Source organism: Lycorma delicatula, chromosome 1 (assembly GCF_047948215.1).
Source record: "Lycorma delicatula isolate Av1 chromosome 1, ASM4794821v1, whole genome shotgun sequence".
NCBI lineage: Eukaryota > Metazoa > Arthropoda > Insecta > Hemiptera > Fulgoridae > Lycorma > Lycorma delicatula.
This window is the reverse complement of record NC_134455.1, coordinates 141,643,227-141,662,320: the sequence shown is the minus strand read 5'-3', so window position 1 is coordinate 141,662,320 and position 19,094 is coordinate 141,643,227. Positions and strand designations below refer to the sequence as shown.

Below are 19,094 nucleotides of genomic sequence, written 5' to 3'. Positions count from 1 at the left end.
CAAGAATGACTTTCCTGATGACCACCCAGGAACTTGCAGACACCCAAGTAAACAAGACTTACTTTGTGGTATTCAAGGTGTTCACATCTCAAAGGGTGTAAAAATTCCCAGTGAACATTCAGGGGGTGAAATTCCCAGTGAGTTGACAACTTGGAGGTCTCCGAATAAGCTGTACTCAGGCATCATAAGATACAGGACAAATTTCAGAGGTGGAGTTTTACCACGGACTTTGTTGCTTGCAACTGTGGCAATACGCAGACTACACCCCTATTTGCTTTAGTGTCATCTTTTCCCAGCCAAATGCATGTAAAAGGAACTGCTTGAAGAGACAAAGAACACATTTCACATAGCTCATTTTTAGCACGCTATTGTTAAGTTGCTGTGATGTAAAAAAATTAACTGTAATGTTATATATTTTTATTATACTTGATTTCATGTTCTTCTTACAGTTTTAATTCTTAACATATTTTTTTCAACTTAATTTTGTTTAATTTAAACCTTTGAATGAAATTTTTTGATTTAATTTAGATTTAGTTTGAAACAATGCTTCTGAAATTATGATAACAATACCAATAATAATAATAATATTGGTAATCTATAAGGTTTTAGCCAAAATAAAAACTTTTTTATTTCAGTGACCATCACTCACATATGCAATCAAAATATTTTAATTATGGAGCAGTTATAGTTAGTTATTAAAGAGACTTGACATGTAGTCATCCCTTAAATTTCCAGATGGGAATATTTACTTAACAGTCTTTGTAATCCAATAATTTTATAATTCAACAGACTATTTTTATAATTTTAAAATCAATTCAATTAATGTGGTCAAACAAAATAGAGAAGTCACTATGCCACTGTGAATATAAACTTATTACGGTCATCTTTTAACCAAATCACTTTGAGAGGTACTTAATTTTTAAGAATCTTAAAATTTTATAGTCCTTTTTTTCCAACTGAGGGTTAAATGGGAAAAATAGTAATTCTTTTACAAAAATTTAAAAGAATATTAGATTTATAAAATATCCCCTTTTTTAAAGATTAAAATTGCTTTTTATTTTGTCCCTATATGATAAATAAACACTAAGATAACACTATTTAATCTTCCAGAAATGTTATCATTTTTTCATATATCCTTTTCATATATTCATGTATTTTTTCTTCAAAAACTAAGGTAGGTTTCACAGTTACATTCATTAACAAAACATTATGTAAGGGATGCCCTTCATGAGAAGATTAACACAGACTCTATATTGTACAAATCTGATCATGCAAGGTATGACACTAACTAAAACAGTAATATCTTATGTGTACTCCCTGTTAAAATAAAATTATAGAAGGAAGAAGTGAAAAATCAATTATTCTTTCACCAAATGAATCACCTCTTGGATTGAGACAACCACCTTAAATACTCTTTCCAAGAGTAAACCTTATAAAAGCAAGATATGCTTACCTAATATTATCGTAATAATATTTGCTTAAAATACTTTCCAGTTTCAGAAGATTAAAATGCATAGGAATTAGTATTTTTTTCTATTTAAAGTGAAGAGAAAAAAAGTAGGATTTTGACAAATATGATACTTAAATATTCAAGGAATGTTTTCTTGATCTGAATATTTTACATAATTAATGAGGGTTCATATCTATTTTTATGCTTGCAAGAAACACATCTGCAACCAAAAAAATTGAATGATCATTAAAAATTATGTGTTTTTTAAAGATATGATTTCTCATATATTGATAAAATCTGAGAAAAAGTGGAAATTTACTTCAAAACTTACATTAAAAGCAGAAAAATAGATATTCCTTTTATAATTTTGTTTCTGTTTCATTATTGTTAACATGTAATTTGTATCTCCAAAATTGTAATATTTCTGTATTAGACTTTCGTAATATATAATTCCAAGTTCTATCTCTGTGCTTTATGGAATGGTTTATTTTATTACTTATTAAATGTTCTGGAGTTCCAGTTCTCCTACCTACACATTGGAGTAGTACAGTATGTGAAAAAAATCTCCTTTTCTATTGTTACCTATCCAGTGTGACCTATTAGTGCTAACCTATTTAAAATGATCAACTACATACAATATCATATCTATGAACAAGCATAAAGTAAAATTATAGAGGAAGCCCTAAAAAAAATTCAAGCTTTAGACCGGTAATACAGTAATGAAAATAGTGAAAGAGATTCAAATGATTCAATATAATCAACTAAAATGCATAATGCTGAAGGGATTTCTGTCCAGGGTCATGTCGGTAATATAATTACAGTAAATGATGAGCAACATGAGTTTAGAAATTTTGAAGTACAGTTGTAGAAAACAGCTGAATGTTTCACAATTTTCCTTAATCTAAAACTTTGATATATATTCCTAAAAATTTGTGAAAGCAACCAATTACTTTATTAAGTACATTTTTTATGTTGAAAATTTAAAACTGTTCTTGGGGAAATTTTAATTGTCATCCCAGTTGTTTTACTTAATTTCTTCCTTTGGTGATTTACTAACATTTATCTTTCATAGATGACAGTTTCTCCACTTGTTGGCTTCATTGTTACTGAAAGTAGAGTAGCTCATTTTCTTACATTTGCATAGCTATTCTTAAAATAAAATCACCCATCCAAGGTTTACAAAAGAATCTCAGGAGGGAAATTTCTCAGTAACTTCTTCACAGTACCACGCATACTGTGGCATATTGGCATGCAAATCCCACCAAAAAGCAGATCTTCTAATCTGATATCTTCACTCTGTTCAACACTGCTACAATAAATATCATTATTCTCAGAAAAAGCAACAATGACTATTGCCTCTTGAACTTCAGATACTTTACGTCGGTCATAGTTACAAGAATGAGACAATTGGTATAAAGCAACAAATTAACGTGATATTTCCGTTTAGAAACAATGTAATATTCACATTGCCTCTACTTAGAAAGAGGAAATTTATTTTTAATAGATCATGTAAATATTATAATGATATAAAATATAAATAGATTTTATATATGAATGAACAGACAAATAGATCATAAATAGATAAGTTATAATTAATAAATAGAAATAGAAATTATATATAGATGTTATTAGTTTACACATATATAACTTTTTAAAATTTTTTTCTAAAACTTAGCCAGAATTTACACTAAGATTGTAATAAACTCATTTATCAAGTTTCTTAAAAATTGTATGGTCATTGTTATTTGATTTGAATGCATTAGTAACCAGAAACAAAAGGATTCAACAGTTATGGTTATAATGTTATTGATTAGCTTTTCTTCAAAGGTAAATTTAAAAAAAAAAAATTTCTATAGATTAAAATGCAGTTTAAAGTAACTATTTATTTTTTTTCCCCCATCTGTGCTGCTTTCAATCACTGGAAGATATATTCAGGTCATTTATTTTAATTTTATTTTTAAAGTCATTACACAGAATTATATACAAAGTTGCTAAAGTATTTATTATATAAATATAATACATATTTTGAAATTCATGTGGTAAGTTTATTATCCCTTTACTGTGTTTTGGTAATTTGCATTTCATTTAATATTAAATATAACATAATATAAATATGCTAAAAAATTATAATTCCTCATGATTAAAGCTGTACAAGATCAATTTCTTCAGGTATTTCTTCTTCTACAAGTAGTTAAAAATAATGTTAATGGTTCCTTTAAAATTACTACCATTGCAGACTGAACAACTGACAGTAAAATTTTTCATCTCTCCCTTGTATTTTTCATATCTCTTCACAGAATACAGTAAATCTTCCTGCTTAACCTTTAATTTTCACTTCTCTGTTCTGACATAATGGGATAGCTCTATCAATCCCAGAAATGTTACACAGTTATTTTAATAGCTATACTTTATCCAGCCTGTTACTGATCTATCATAATGTAAATTTTTAAATACAATTTCAATAAGGAAAAGAAGTGCAGTATGAATCTTTCTTCTTCTGCGGGTAGCACAATCTCAGTAACCGTGCACCTTAAAATTGCTTTCCAGCATTTGATCTTAGCAGTGTCATTGTCCCATTTAAAGTTGTGATTATTATTATCATTATCATGTAAAAGATTTCTTGGTACATACGGTCAGCTAAATTTGTACGGCCGGTGTGCATGGTCAGTGTGCATTTGTATTGTAATGAAACATAACTTTCAAAAATAAAACAATTTTATGAAGAGATTAACTTATTTGAATAATTTTTAAGTTCATCACTTAAATAGATCATTGAAACTGATATGTCTAGCAGAAGTTCCATCCCTCTACTTAATATTGACATTGCAAAATAAGTATTCAAGCATAACAATACACACAATTAAAACTGATTAACACAACAACAGTAAACAAAATAATACTCGTAAAAATAATAATAATTTTATGTCTGATTTAAGTAAAATCTGTATTTGATATATATATATATATATATATATATATATCTTTTGACATATAAAATGATTGATTTATATCAATTTAACATCATAAATGAAATTTGATCAATCTATTTAAATATTACCTCGCCAATTAAATATAGCTATTAAATGCATTCATTCTACAAACTATTAACTATATTCTGATATTATTATTTCAGCTAGTTGTTTTACTTTTTTTATTTAGTGTACAACACACTCAAATAAAAACATAATTCTGTTCTTTAATAAATATATCTATTATGATAATAAATAAAAGCAATTTATCAAAAAGTAAATGTTTTCAAATCTAAATACAGAGAGCATGCAGCCAAGTTGAAAACATGAATCAGTATGGAAATCAATGTTGTATATGCTAACATATAAAGACAAGAATTTAAACCTCAAAATAATTTAGAGTTATTTTAATACCAATCAAACAAATCTGGGGTTTAGTAGCAAACCCAATTATACTGGCATCTCAGTTTACAAAAAAGCTAGGAAGAGAATTTATTTATTCAATGCTCAATTTATTGATACAATATTATTAGATTTTTAGCCTTCTAGCACAATGTTTCTTCAGACATGTTTTTATAATCAACCAGTTCTTTACACACTCTTAAGTGCCCCCAAATCATAACAATCTTCACTTCTACAGAAAACTTACAGAGGAGATGCAAGAATTTTCATCCTGAAAAGATGTTTTGCAAGGCAGTTATGATCCACAGTCATCCTGAAGACAGATTCCCTTCAAAGATTGTCAGGAATTTTATTCTTGCCATTATTTAGAGCTAAGTAATGTTTACTTTCCATCTGAGTTGATAGATAATTCAGGAAGTTTTACTTAAACCTTCAGTTTATAAGATTTTTAGTGAAGTGGTAAGACAAGCTACACATTTTAGTCATTATTATTCAGTTAGAAACTCTTTAAGTTTGGTTACTCTTACTGTATATATGTAAAAATATTTATAATTTTTTATAAAATAACTTATGTCCAGGGTAGAGAATCACATGCTGTTTGTACTGAGTTGTGTACAATGTGGGCTGAACAACCAGTTCCTAAAATAGGTCTATCTAAATCACCTTGAACTTTTCTGAACACATTTTCATTCCCCTTTCTCTTCACATCACATAAATTACTGTTAGTGTTATCAGCAGTATAACAAACCAACTTTTCTTCAAGTTTGTATTCAAGTTTTTCACACACTGTAAAAGATACTGAGTTAAAATTTGAGCAGTTTCACCTGACACTTCATCAAAATTTAAAAGTTTAACTTGAATTCCCTCCTCCAGATTGAAATATCTTAACAACAATCAGAATAAGTTTTACTTCGCTTATGTTTCAATTATCCAGCGTTACTATTAAATAATTAATGTTTTCCAAAGAATGCAACACATTATCAAATATCAGTGGTGAAATAATGTTAAAAATAATTCCCTCGGTTTTGGTTCTAGCAGATGAAAATTTTCATGTAACTTTTTAACCAGTTTAGATTTGCAGTCTGATGTTTTGAAACTGAGTTAGTGTCTAACAGTGTGGTGAGACCAAGTTGTGGTGAGACCAGTAGCAATGCCTCTGTTAAAATTGACATTAGCGCCTGCTCCAAGGTCAGCTGAGAGATGCACAGACATAAGAGAATGTTTAAAAATGTGATGTCCAACATATAAGTCTAAAATTTAAAAAAATCCTCACCAGTCATAAAATTCTCAAACCCCAGATATTTCTGCAACCCCGGACAGCACTAAAAAGCCAGGGCTGTCTGGGCTAATCCTGGATGTATGGTAAGCCTACCCCAGTGATCATATTAAACAAAAATTCAGCTGTTATTACTAAAATTAATATTACAGAATAAAATGTTCTTTAAAAGACAAAAGGAAAGGCCTACGTCCACCATCCACACATCTTAATTAAAATTTTAAGAAGGCCTCTTCCAATCAAAATATTTAGATTAAATAAGGATGTTGTGCTAGCAAACCACTATAATTAAGGAAAAAGCAGATAAATTTGGGTAGGGACAATTAATTAGTTGCTAAAATACACTTTAGGCAGTAGATTTTGGCAGCTACTGAAAAAATATAACGTAAGGTGATTTACCGATCGGCCCTGTTTACTTTTTCGTTGTTTATAAGTACAAGAAATCAATGCCAGTAACTCAGAATTCACAGTTTATTGACCACATTTTAATCTTTAAAACAGTATTTCGTAGTGAGTGAAAAGTTAAAAAAAAAACAGCCACAATATTTTTTTTTTTTTATAATAATGGTAGTAAAGAGAAAAAAATTTTGTAAAGAGAAGCATTTAAGTAAATAGTGAGACTTTTAACTATATGAAGAAATACCGCGACAAAAAAATCTTCATTCAACGATCAATAAACAAAGTGAAAAGTATTTATTATAGGAGCTGAATAAACTACACAGCCGAATTGTGTGGGCTTTGCATATCAGACTCACATTAAACAAATAATTCTCGCTAGGCTTTATGTTTTCATAAACTTGAAAATCCCTTGAAAGGATTATTTTTCTTTAAAAAAAGGATATGATGTTAGCAACCATTCTAGGAGAAAAAATGTCACCTAAAGTACGGTGTGAAGTAAACAGATCTAAAAAGTTATACAATTTTACTTTATTAAATTAAAATTATAGGACATTACAATAATAATAATTACTAATATTATTCCCCGGCTTTATACCATTTATCTACAAAAGACCGTTACTTAAAATTATTTTGATTAAAGAGCTCAATTAATTTAAGTAAATTAAAACAAAGGTTAGAAATTTGATAACCGATAAGTACGTAATTCTTCATTACCTCATCGGAAAAAAGGCCTTCCCATAATAAGTATTATTCTAGCTTGTACATTATAATTCCTTTCATATCCTCAAATCGAGAAAAAATAGTCGGCAAATGCCCGATAGACAACCACTGAATTATTTAATCCCGTAAATCATAAGTGATTTTCTCAGAGTTTTTCATCCTACCTTCATTAACAAAACTCAAAAATGTTTTTGTGTTATTACTTATGTTTTCATTTAACTGAATTGTGGTCCTATGGTAAATATGGATTATTTACATATCACCGCACGTTAAGCGCTCTTCGGCTGGTACAATAATTTAGTATCTTCTCCCACCAAAGAAGACACTTAATTTTTTGAAATTATTTCACATCTCAAATAGAATATATTATTCACTTTTAATGCTGGGAATATTTGCCCAAACTGCTTGGTATTACCTCTGTGTATAGTAATAATCTTCAGTATCACCTACATCATCAAAGGTAAGTTTGTTAATCTGGCTTTTACAGAACATTAAAAAAATTAAAATAAATAGCCTTTATGGTTGTTATTATACGGATTTGAATACTAGACAGTGGACACCGGTGTACTTTGGTGGTTGGGGTTCAATTAACCACAAATCTCAGGAATGGTCGGCCTTAGTTTTTACATGATTACACCTCATTTACTTGTCAAAAATATCATAATATAATTCTCATCTCATTGGGCCTTGGAGAAGTTTCTTATTGTTCACTAGTTGAACGTGCACATTAGGAGAATAAAACAAAATTAATATAATGATCTTAATCAGATTGGATGCATAGTGATATGAATTTTATTACTTTCGTCAAAGTAAAAAAGTATATTTTACTTGCTATTGAAGGTCAAACGCAAAAAAAAAATATTTTACTTGACTTTCATGTGTGAGGGGATTATTAAAATAATTACTTTAATATTTGATGTATTCTAAAATGGAGCTGTAGTTTTCATGAAAGCATTGTTTATGTGCATGATTTATCAATGCATAATAGTAAAACAAAAAAAAGCTGAAAATTTACCCAAAAATCACGTTTTTTGGCTCTTAACTCCGGTTCCTATGAGTCGGTTAGCTTGAAAATTAAATGGGTTCTATTCCGAATAAGTTTACTTCACTCGACCAAGTTTCGTCAAAATCGATTTAGAATTGCATCCGCTAGAGCGGACGATAGAATCTTATATATGCACATGACCAGGCACAGAGTAGCGATCTTCAGATTTTTTGGAAATCCGCTAAAAAAACAAGAAGATACCCCTTTTCAGGATGACTACTGTTACTGTACCTGTGGCCTCCTTGAAATGTTAACGTGTTTAGATAATCATTTATTAATTCAAAATTTGTAACACTCTGAAATCTAATTCTAATTTTTTATGATCCTTTATTTTACGTTATATATTTCTTTCTTTATGTTATCAGTTTTTACTTTACAAGAAAATTGTTGTAAATCGGTCTTAAATTTCTAAATATAATAGTGGTTTGAGGGATGGATGCCTCCTGAAATATATTATCATTCTTTAGAAAATATTCTCTTCTTCTGCTGGAGAATAACAAAAACATCTTTTTAGTTATTAATATTTACACAAAATGCAATTAATTTTCTCTCTTTTCGTTCATTATGTAAAATAAACCGGCTGTAAACTTAAATTATTATTAGATTGTTTCTCTGAAAGAGTGGCAAAAAGCAGAGTTGCAAAGAAACAGTCTCTGCTCAAAAAAACGATACGGTAATCGGAAAAGGATATCCTATACATTACAACCGCGTAGATAATCTGTTTCCTGTTTGCATGTTATGACTGTTATTCTAACAATCATCATATTAAATTTTAATAAAATATTTTCAATTGATTGAACAAAATGATACGATACATTCCTTTACCCAGTAATTATTTATACGTAGGACCGATACATAAAAATACATTATTTCGGTTGGTATCAGTTACAACAGGAATTCGTATTAAATTTACTGACCTTCAAAATATCAATTATGTATTTGAGCGTTGATATAAATGTATACAAAATTATACAAAATTTGTATCCATCTTTGAAAGTTTGCGCGTCACTTTTTCGCTGACAGCTCAAACAAAAAACTGAATTACATAGAAATAAAACATTGTAAAGATGACCTCAGGATTGATATTCTAGAGTTCCATATCGACCCGGTACCAATCTTAGGCACTATTAGGCACTCCGTCCTGCATGGCAGACTCCGAAGTAAAACCTAACGCGCCTATTCTATACTATTCGAAGAAAAATCATGAAGTATGTAAAATTATGAGCCTGATAATTTTTGGTTTTTGCATAAATTATCTGAAACAATAAAAAGTGTCACAATAACAAAAAATAAATTCATGAGGGCGACAGGAGGATCTTGACTTCATTCAGTTTATTTAGTTATATATATCGGGGCAGAAATAAATGGACTCTAATTTGAAGCTTTACAAAAATAACACCTATTCAATAAATTTTAGTGGAAGACCACTAATCGTATTTCTATCCTCAGTGTTCAAACCCGACCTATTCTTATCCGGTCGGACCTATTTTTATCAGAATATAATGAATTTAATTTTTTTTAAATATAAATCTATTACTTAATTTTACCCCTTTTACATTTAATTTTACGTGTAATATTATTTCCCTTCATTTTATTAGTTTTTAAAGATATGTTATTAAGGTGAAAACGAAGAAAGACAAAATTAGTCTGTCCTTTTGATGGCAATTGAATTTGACTCCTTAAACTCCTTAAATGTTTAAAGAAAAATCACTCTCCCATTTGAAAGTCAAGCACAATATTTTTCATTGCTTTTGACCTTCAGTAGCAAGTAAATATATTATTTTAGTTTGACGGAAGTAAAAAAATTCATATCTGTAAGCATCCAATCTGATTAAGATCATTATACAGATATTTTTTTTCTAATGTGTACGTTGCAATCTCTTTAAAAAGTAACAATAAGCAATTTCCCCACGGCCCAGTGAGATGAGGATGATATGTAAATTGAGATGTAGTCATATACAGACTCAGACCGACCAATTCCTGAGATGTTTAGTTAATTGAACCCCAACCACCAAAGTACACCGGTATCCACATCTAGTATTCAAATCCGTGAAAAAATATTTAACTTTTACTAGGATTTGAACCTTAAAACCTTCGAGTTTGAAAATCGCTGTACGCAAATAAAAATAATAACAATTTTTTTTTTTGCGTTGTATGACTATCGAATTCCTAGGTCATCAAAGCTCTCGTCACATTGTTTAAAAAAGAATAAAATCACTTGCAGAATGGTCAGATGTTAGAGTGTATATTTTAATAAAACGCAAAAATAAACGTTACAGTGAAACAAAATGCACATAAATAACAAAATACACACAAAATGTTGTGAGAACAGTGTGATCGGATGTAAAGTGCCTTCACATAGAGGATTCTTAATCAAATATAACACACACTGACTTCGTTGAAGGATTACTATAATCGTGTTAGTAATCCGCTGGCATGTAGGTAAGCAACTATTTGTTTCTTCTTTACCATTTTCTAAATAAGCATTAATATTATTTCTCAGTCCATACCACTTTCTGAGGTTTTCATACACTATAAACTGTTTCAGTAGATGTCCAAAAATATGTGGTTTATCATAAAAAATATACCACATGTATAAAATATGTGGTTACCTGGTTTACACACTGATTTTCTTCGCTGGTTAACAAATATGAATTTTTTACTTGTGTGTGACAGATTCTGAGTCTGGTCAATGCCACTTGTTTTCCGGCGAGTCAGTTTTGCGTTGCTATTCCGTTTATGTGGCGTAATTTTAATCACATTAAAATTACACGAAAACCAGTTTCGTGTTTAATCTTCTCCATTCATTACTCCACATGTTTCTGACAGTATAAGTTAGAAGATTTTTAACTCTGCCACGCGAATAGGGATTATGTCCGTATTCTCACAAGTTGTTGCCATACTGGCAGCTTTTTCTGCGCTTTAATTCTTGAGATACCAGCACGCCATGAAGTCTATACAAATACACATCGCTGTACCATTCGTTTTAATATATACAGAATGTTTGCGAAGAAGACATTCTCAATGCTCTTGTTTCGAATAACAGTTAATGTACTTAAAAAGTGTAACGTGTAGCGAAGAGCTTGTTATTATGCAAAGAGTTCTGCAGTGTAAATACTGCCCATATCTGGTAGTTTCCACGAATGAGCTTCACCACTTATGTTTACAAAGCGTGCAACACTACGTTCAGTTTTAGTACCATCAGTTTAAATTTTTATGTATCCTTCATAGTTACTGATGAATGGAAAAAATTCCTGTTGGATGATCACTGCTCTTTTCTCTGTTATTTTTCTATAGAGAGATCGAATCTGGTGGTTATATTTGATAAAAGCCATGGTGGTACTTCTCTCGTAGAAAGTGCATAGTTGATCAAACAAGTCCGTGTTTTGTTGCTAACTCATGATACCGTATTCCGCTGGTCTGGAATAAGTAGTGTGGTGTTCATATAATGCAACCAAAGGATTGTTATTAAAAGTTTTATAGATTATGCGGGTTGGGTATTTGCTGCATACCACACTACATAATGCTGCATTTGCTGCACACTACATTTAATGCTGCATTTGCTGCACACTACATGCCACACTACATTTGCTGCATAATAGTACGATCTCTCTTCCGTAATGTAATGAATTTATGCCGGCTTCAGACATTAAATTAGTCACCGGGCTTGTACGGAAAGCGGCTGTGGCATATCTGATTCTGTTGTTATGTATGAGACTAACTTTCTTATGTGCAACTTTCTAGCGGATGAATACACAATACATCCGTAATCAAGCTTTGATTGAACCAATGTTTTAAAATAATCACAGTAATGTATCTTTTTCTGAGCCCAATTGATGTTCGATAAACATTTAATAATGTTTAGGGCTCTCTTGCTTCTAACGCTCTAATCCTGCATGTGCCCCCAAGTAAGGGATTTATCTAATAATAGACTTAAGAAGCATGCATTATTTTTTATACTGAATAGGATAGTCAAAAAAGGATTAAGATTAGAAGGTGTCTTGTTACAGAAGTTTACACAGCAAGTTTTCTCTCGTGAGAATTTGAATCCGTTATTCTTTGCAATTTCGTTAAGGACGTTTATCGCTCGTTGCAATTTAAACTTCATCATAACTATATCGTTACTGGCATATACGATTGTCAGATCATTGACGTGAACGTTTTTACTGACTTCCTGGAATGGGTAATATTCATTTATTGACGGCGTTTGTAAACAAGGTATCGCTCAACGGCAAGCCTTATGGTATGCCATTTTCCAATCTTTTTTCTAATGAGTACTCATTATAAACCCGTACTAGAAAAGTACGATCGTGCCAAGTAATATCGGTAAATTATCGCGAATGCCCATTCATGTAGCTGTAGCACTATTCTATGACGATAAGTGATATCACAAGTCTTCTACAGATTAAAGAATACTCCAATACAACGTTTCCTAGCGATGAAACTGTTGTGTATAGCATTTTCTAAATTTATCATTTGCTCAGTAGTTCAATTATACTATCGAAATCCTGCTTGATGCGAGGATAAAAGACCTCTTCTTTCTAAAATCCAAACGAGTCGATTATTTATCATTATTTCGAAGATTTTCTCCAAAGCACACGTCAAGGAGATAGGATGGTAACTTGAAAGTGATGGATGCCGAGTCATCCGAGTCAAGGATGCCGAGTCAAGATATTGAAATATCTTGATGCCGAGTCAAATATAACATTGGTTATAGTGCCGAAATCATTTCCGATAACTCCAATTGTTTCAGGGAGATTCGCTTCAGCAGTAAAGTTCGTCCAATCTTCTGCCTTATCAAACAACCAATTTTTTGGAAATGGAATATAATTTTATTGAAGCACCAGTTGTAATTTGCACCGGAGGAATATTTCATTTTCGTGAAAGTCTTGGAAAACTTTGAAAGAATATTTTGGAGTAATCGAAGCACTTATGAGTTAAATTTGTCCAGGATATCGACCTGTCTCTGGCATTAAAATCAGTTCTTCAGCCGTCATTTAAAATAACCAAATCAAAATTTAAAAGGAACTTTTCCAAATCTCTTCCCAGGGATCTAGTCGATCCAGCTTCCAAATAGGTTTGTGCGCATTGAAGTCACCCATTAGTAGTTTGAGTGGGGAAAGCTGAGTAACTAATCGCATTACGTCATCCTTCTTCAAATCAAAGTTTGGCAAGTATTTGCTGCAAATAATAATAAAGGCACTTACTTTTATACGGATTTGAATACTAGATCGTGGACACCGGTGTTCTTTGGTGGTTGGGTTTCAATTAACCACACATCTCAGGAGTGGTGGACCTGTGGCTATACAAGACTACACTTCATTTACATTTATGCATATCATCCTCATTCATCCTCTGAAGTAATACCTTATGACGGTTCGGAAGGCTAAACAAAAAAAAAGTAAAAGAATCTATAGCAGGCGGTTCATTCTGATTGCTATCGCTTGAAGATTTGTGTTTATTTCAACCTCTTCGGTGATAGCTTTAGTCGATGCTAATATGGCTATTCTACCTCTAACACTTACATTTGGAGGTTGATCTCACCAATAAATGTTACATCTTCTTAAGTTGAAATTTGTATCTTGGCGAAAATGTGTTCCTTGCAAAGATATATAAATAGCGTCACGTCATGCACCAAGCGTTGGAACTCAAGGTTGTTTGATAAACAACCATTGATGTTCCATTGCAAGAACGACTCGTTTATGTTAGAAGGTTAATTTCTGGGTTTGCCTTTTGGCCAGCCCTTTTTTTTATTTTTTTCATTCTTCGAACTGCTTCACGTTTGAAGATTACGTCATCGCGCGTGTAGCTCCCAGCCTTCAAATCGGATACCAAAGAAGCGGAGGATGAGGATGGATTATTTTTTTTAAATAGTAAAATTCGCCTTATATAACAATAAAAAATTATAAAATAACACTTTATTATTTTTCTTACAATTATTTTTGTTTTTATATGTTGGTAAAGTTCTGAATTTAAAAATGTCAATAAATGTTATTTTTCAACATGTAGCATCGTTATCACAATGTAACATATACTTTGATTTCTAAAGCCGAACTTTAAAATTATTTTATCTTTTATATTTAAGCGTAAATTTTGTCCTTGTTCGTTTACATTTCTGACATTCCGATATTGCATAATTATTTACGCTTATGATAATAGAGTATATTAAAAAAATTAAAACAAAAATACTGAAAAGAAAGACAGTAATACATATCTTTTTGACTAGATCAGTTACCCATTTTAGAAAAGGTAAATTTATGTAAAAAAATTACTTTTTACTTTCCCGGCGAATATAGATAGAATAGCTATATTAAAAAGAGAAAAGTTTGATGATCATGACAAAAAGGTGTGATGATCTTAACAAAGAAAAAACCTATATGTGTATGCGTGTCGCACTATTTTTGGCCTTATATCTCATGATTAACTAAATCGATTTTTTCAAACATGTCTCACATATTTGTATATATGGAATATTGATCAAATTAATTTTTTTCGAAATTCATTAAGGAAGTGAGTGAAAAAACAAATTTTTATTTTCTTCAGAAGCATTTTAAAGAAAACTTTATTAAAGAAAATTTGTTACCTACAACATGTACAAGTATATTAATAACCAAAAAAAAAGATTTTTTTCAAAAAACATCTCCCACCTACGTCATAAAATGAGATAATTTTTTTTTTGTTCTACCTCCCTTCGGTTTAAATATTTTTCAAAGAATTTTTTTAGTAGTTTATACTTATTTTATAGAGAAATGTCTATAATTTTTCAAACTTTTCGAAGAAAAGTACGGTATTAATTTCGGGCGCACAGTGGGATTGAGGGATGGATTTCAGGGACTGGATTTTCTTTACGTTTTGAAGTATGAGGGGTACGAAATACCATTCACTTAAAATGTAATTTCCTTATTTATAGAGGCCTATGTATAAAATTTGTGGCTCGAAATCCTCCAAATCCTCCTGGATGGATCAATTTTATTGAAATTTAGATATTCTATAGTAGTGAATCTGAAGATGTGCTAGTGAAACTTTTATGAAGACTGGTTGAGTTGTTCTTCAGTTACGCCCAATTTAAAGTCGATAACAGACAACGTAACCTCAATTTGAGGTTATATTGACTTTTTATTGGTGTATTTTTATACGCCCTTATGCAGTGAATTACAGTGGTGAGTGAGGTTTGAGTGCGGATTTGAATACTAGATTGTGGTTACTGGTGTTCTTTGGTGGTTGGGTTTCAATTAATCACACAACTCAGAAATGGTCGATCTGAGGCTATACAAAACTACACTTCATTTACATTCTTGCATTTCATCCTCATTTTATCCTCATTTATATCTTACGGTGGTTCCGGAGGCAAATAGAAGAAAAGAAAAAGAGAGAGAGAGTTTAAATTTGATGCTCGTTGGTGTAGGATCTACTCGTTATTTTTAGTTATTTGATCAAATTACGATTATCATAATTTAATTCTGTTATAAACAGAAAATATATTTTAATATTACATTTAAAAAATTATACTTCTAGTTTTTTCATTTAATCTATGTTTCGTATATATCTTGCACAAAAAATATTATACAAAATAAAATAAACGAAAAGTCAGTCTTCTTGCGTAGTTCTGCGCAAGAATTTTTTAAAATTATAGATCAGGACATACGAGTAAAATGCAGAAAAATATTTTGCAATAAAAAATCTGTGCCAGGTATTGTGTGACTTGACCAGCGTAATCGGGAAAGTCAAGTAATACTTTGCCAGCTTTTTAATAAAACACTCAAAAAATTATTTCCTTCTGTGTTTTTTTATTTGCCAAAAAAGTAAATGCAAGAAAAAATCATCAAAGCTGCAAATAAACCGAGCTAACTACATTTATTAATTGTGTGATTTCAAGAAAAATACATTACTTTTTTTAAATGCTAAGTTGAGGACGTCTACGACAGTTTTCAATTTAGAATATAAACTCCATTTAATTCTATTTATTTTACTCTTCTCTTTTAAGAATTATTTTACATTTATTCGTTTCATTGTTTCTTGAATACTGAATGCGACATTAACACAGGATTTCACTTTTTTATCTTCTATGGTAAAAATTTTAATTTTCCAGTAAGCACTTGTTAATGGCAAAGTCTGAAAAGATTTTATATCTGCAATAGAATGATTGACGTAATACTCGCCCTGAAAAATGGATAAACGTATTAGAAACAACAAAAATTATAAAAAAGTAATTGAAGATTAATAAGAATAAGACAAAGTTAAAGTTAAAGAAATATGATAAAAGAAGCACGAAAAAGAGATTTTATTAAAGATTGTTAAGAGAACCCAACGTATCGGAAATTGCAGAACATGATTATGCTGAGAAAAACAAAACATAGAAAGTTACAAAGGATAGATGGTAAAGAAGACATCAGAAGCAGACTGATCAAGTAAGCTATCTAAAACTATCAAATGTAGATACGAATTAGAGAGATACGAATATTTATCTGGAGTCAAGTACTTTATAGGAGTAAAACACGGATAACAAAAAAAAAAACAAGAAAGAAAAAGTAAAGGTGCTTTTGAATAGCAGTATTACAGGAAAATGTTAAAATTCGGATAGGCTGAAATGAATAGATTTTAAGATAAATTTTGCCAAAATCTTATTGAAAAAAAATAACTAAGTCGTTAGGCTACATAGAAAGAAATTCAGTTAATTTAGTTGTGGAAGTTTAGAGGTAAGTGCAACTGCAAATGAAAACAGTAATTAAAACTTATGAATCTATTTAGTATGCATGATTTAGGTATATTTTATGATAAAATTATTACGAAATGCCAACTCCCCAGGTCGGTTTATAGAACGTTTTAAAGCGAACTGATTCTTCTGCTCCTGACCATAAAATTGGTTTATATGTTTTTACGACTTTTTCCTTATTTTATTATATTAAATATAATAAATATTTAATTACATTTTACTATTAATAAATATGAAATATTTAATTATAAATACATAATTTGTTATTAAAAATGATGAACGTAACCTACTTATAGTTAAGAAAAAACCGATTAAAGGTAAAAAAATAAAAAAAATCCCTTTTGGCACGCCAGAAGGCGGGGGTAGATTTCACCGGTGCTAAGTAGGGGATAAAAGAGGATTTCCACCTTAAGTTAAAAAAAACAAAAAAACATTAAACTTATTCAATACTATGGTTAATATGAAAAACGTTTCATATGTTTAGCATACGAGAAGCCCCATCTTACAATTCCAGTAATATTTTGGTCATCCCTTGCTGTAAGGATTGATCATATCAAAACTTCTTTCAGACAAAAGTTTTAGGTAATGTTTAGAGGACTAACGACCACTTTAAACCTATTCGATATTGTGTCTATTAAGGAAGGTAAGATTTTTTTTTCATCGAAACCCCATCTTTTTCGCCCCCTGGGCCAATGGTTGGTGATATAAAAAAACTTTACCTAGATAGCTTTTAGTTCATTATTCAAAGAATAGTAGGAACTTTAAACGAATTCGATATTTTACTTAATAGGGAAGTTATAGCGACATTTTGTTTTTTTCAAAAAAGCTCTCCCATTTCCACCCTCATGGTCCGATTTTGCCCATTAACAAACTCGACCGAGATTTTGGATCGTTATATTTTATGTATCAATTTGAAAGTGATTGGCAGAAAATTACGGCAGTTATCGTGTCCACAAGAAAGTGAAATATATTTATATAAACTTTTGAACTGACGTGGTTTTGGGGTCTGGGGGATGTGAAACGCGAAAATATGTCGAAATTTTCCGGAAGTCAAATCATGATACCCATTACAATAGCTAGCTTTCTTATGAAATCTACCTAAAACGTAGGTGGTATATAGGTAAGTACAAAAAAAAGTAATAAGCAATATTTTAAACTACGAATTATTAATGATTTGTCAAAAATGTCTAAACAACCTAAATTTATTACAAAAAAATACTTACTGGCTGGATTGGACATTTAGTAGGAATTGTTGTATTTTTTAGAAATTCTTTCCAAAGGTTTAATTTTCCGCACAAATCATCCATTTTGATTTGGGTATAATATTCACAAGTACTAATATCCTCTTTCGACTTGCACTTATGCACTTCGAACGTTGCCTGAAATATAATTAAAGATTACATCCAAACAGGCCTGAATAAAATGGTAAGTAGATTAAAATATAATCTATAAGATTTAAAATATAAACATCTGTCGTATACATCTTTATATTCTGTTTTAATGAAATTACAATTCACATAAATTTTAATTATGCATATTTAAGTATTTTATTATATTTATTTTATATTATTTTGTATCCAAATACTCAGTAAAATAAGTTTTTTTTTTTAGTTCACTGATAACAAACTGAAGCTGAAACCATTATCTTTTTAGGACTAATGGTGTGGATAAAAGTGGGCAAAAAATTACTGGATATATTTCTTCTTCTCTGACAATCTGGAACTTATAAGTTATTATATTAGTCCTACAGATTTATCTTGTTTTTCAGAAATAAGATTTCAAGTGATACTACACTCATCATTTTTTTTAAAATATGTTTCTTTCTGAAAATGATTTATAATTGATAAACGAAAAAAAGAATACGGTGTATTTGTTACGGTAAATAAAAAAAAAAATGATAACACTTAAATCTCAGTATTATTACTGCCAACATCCTAGGCAAACAACCATCTTCGCATGTAAATTTTGAAATGCTCTATTCGTTCGTTGTTTGTTGAGTGTTTAGAATACTTGTACGAATACATACATACATATGTATGTATGTATTCGTTAAATGTCTTTTGATATCAAACGATGGCCAAATCATTCCCGTAACATATCCAGCGTTTCATTGGCAGTAT

General features: G+C 30.3%; 1 protein-coding gene across 2 annotated transcripts in view; it reads right to left on the bottom strand.

Moving 5' to 3' along the window:
* Positions 1 to 16,037: 16,037 nt before the first annotated feature.
* Positions 16,038 to 19,094, bottom strand: part of LOC142323289 (uncharacterized) — a 28,969-nt gene continuing 25,912 nt past the window's right edge. For both annotated transcript variants that reach the window (XM_075362758.1, XM_075362750.1), the window contains 2 exons: positions 18,198 to 18,353; positions 16,038 to 16,421 (listed from right to left, as the gene is read on the bottom strand). In XM_075362758.1, the coding sequence (XP_075218873.1) occupies positions 16,248 to 16,421; positions 18,198 to 18,353 (330 nt within the window). In that variant the 3' untranslated portion in view covers positions 16,038 to 16,247. The remainder of the gene's footprint in view (positions 16,422 to 18,197; positions 18,354 to 19,094) is intronic.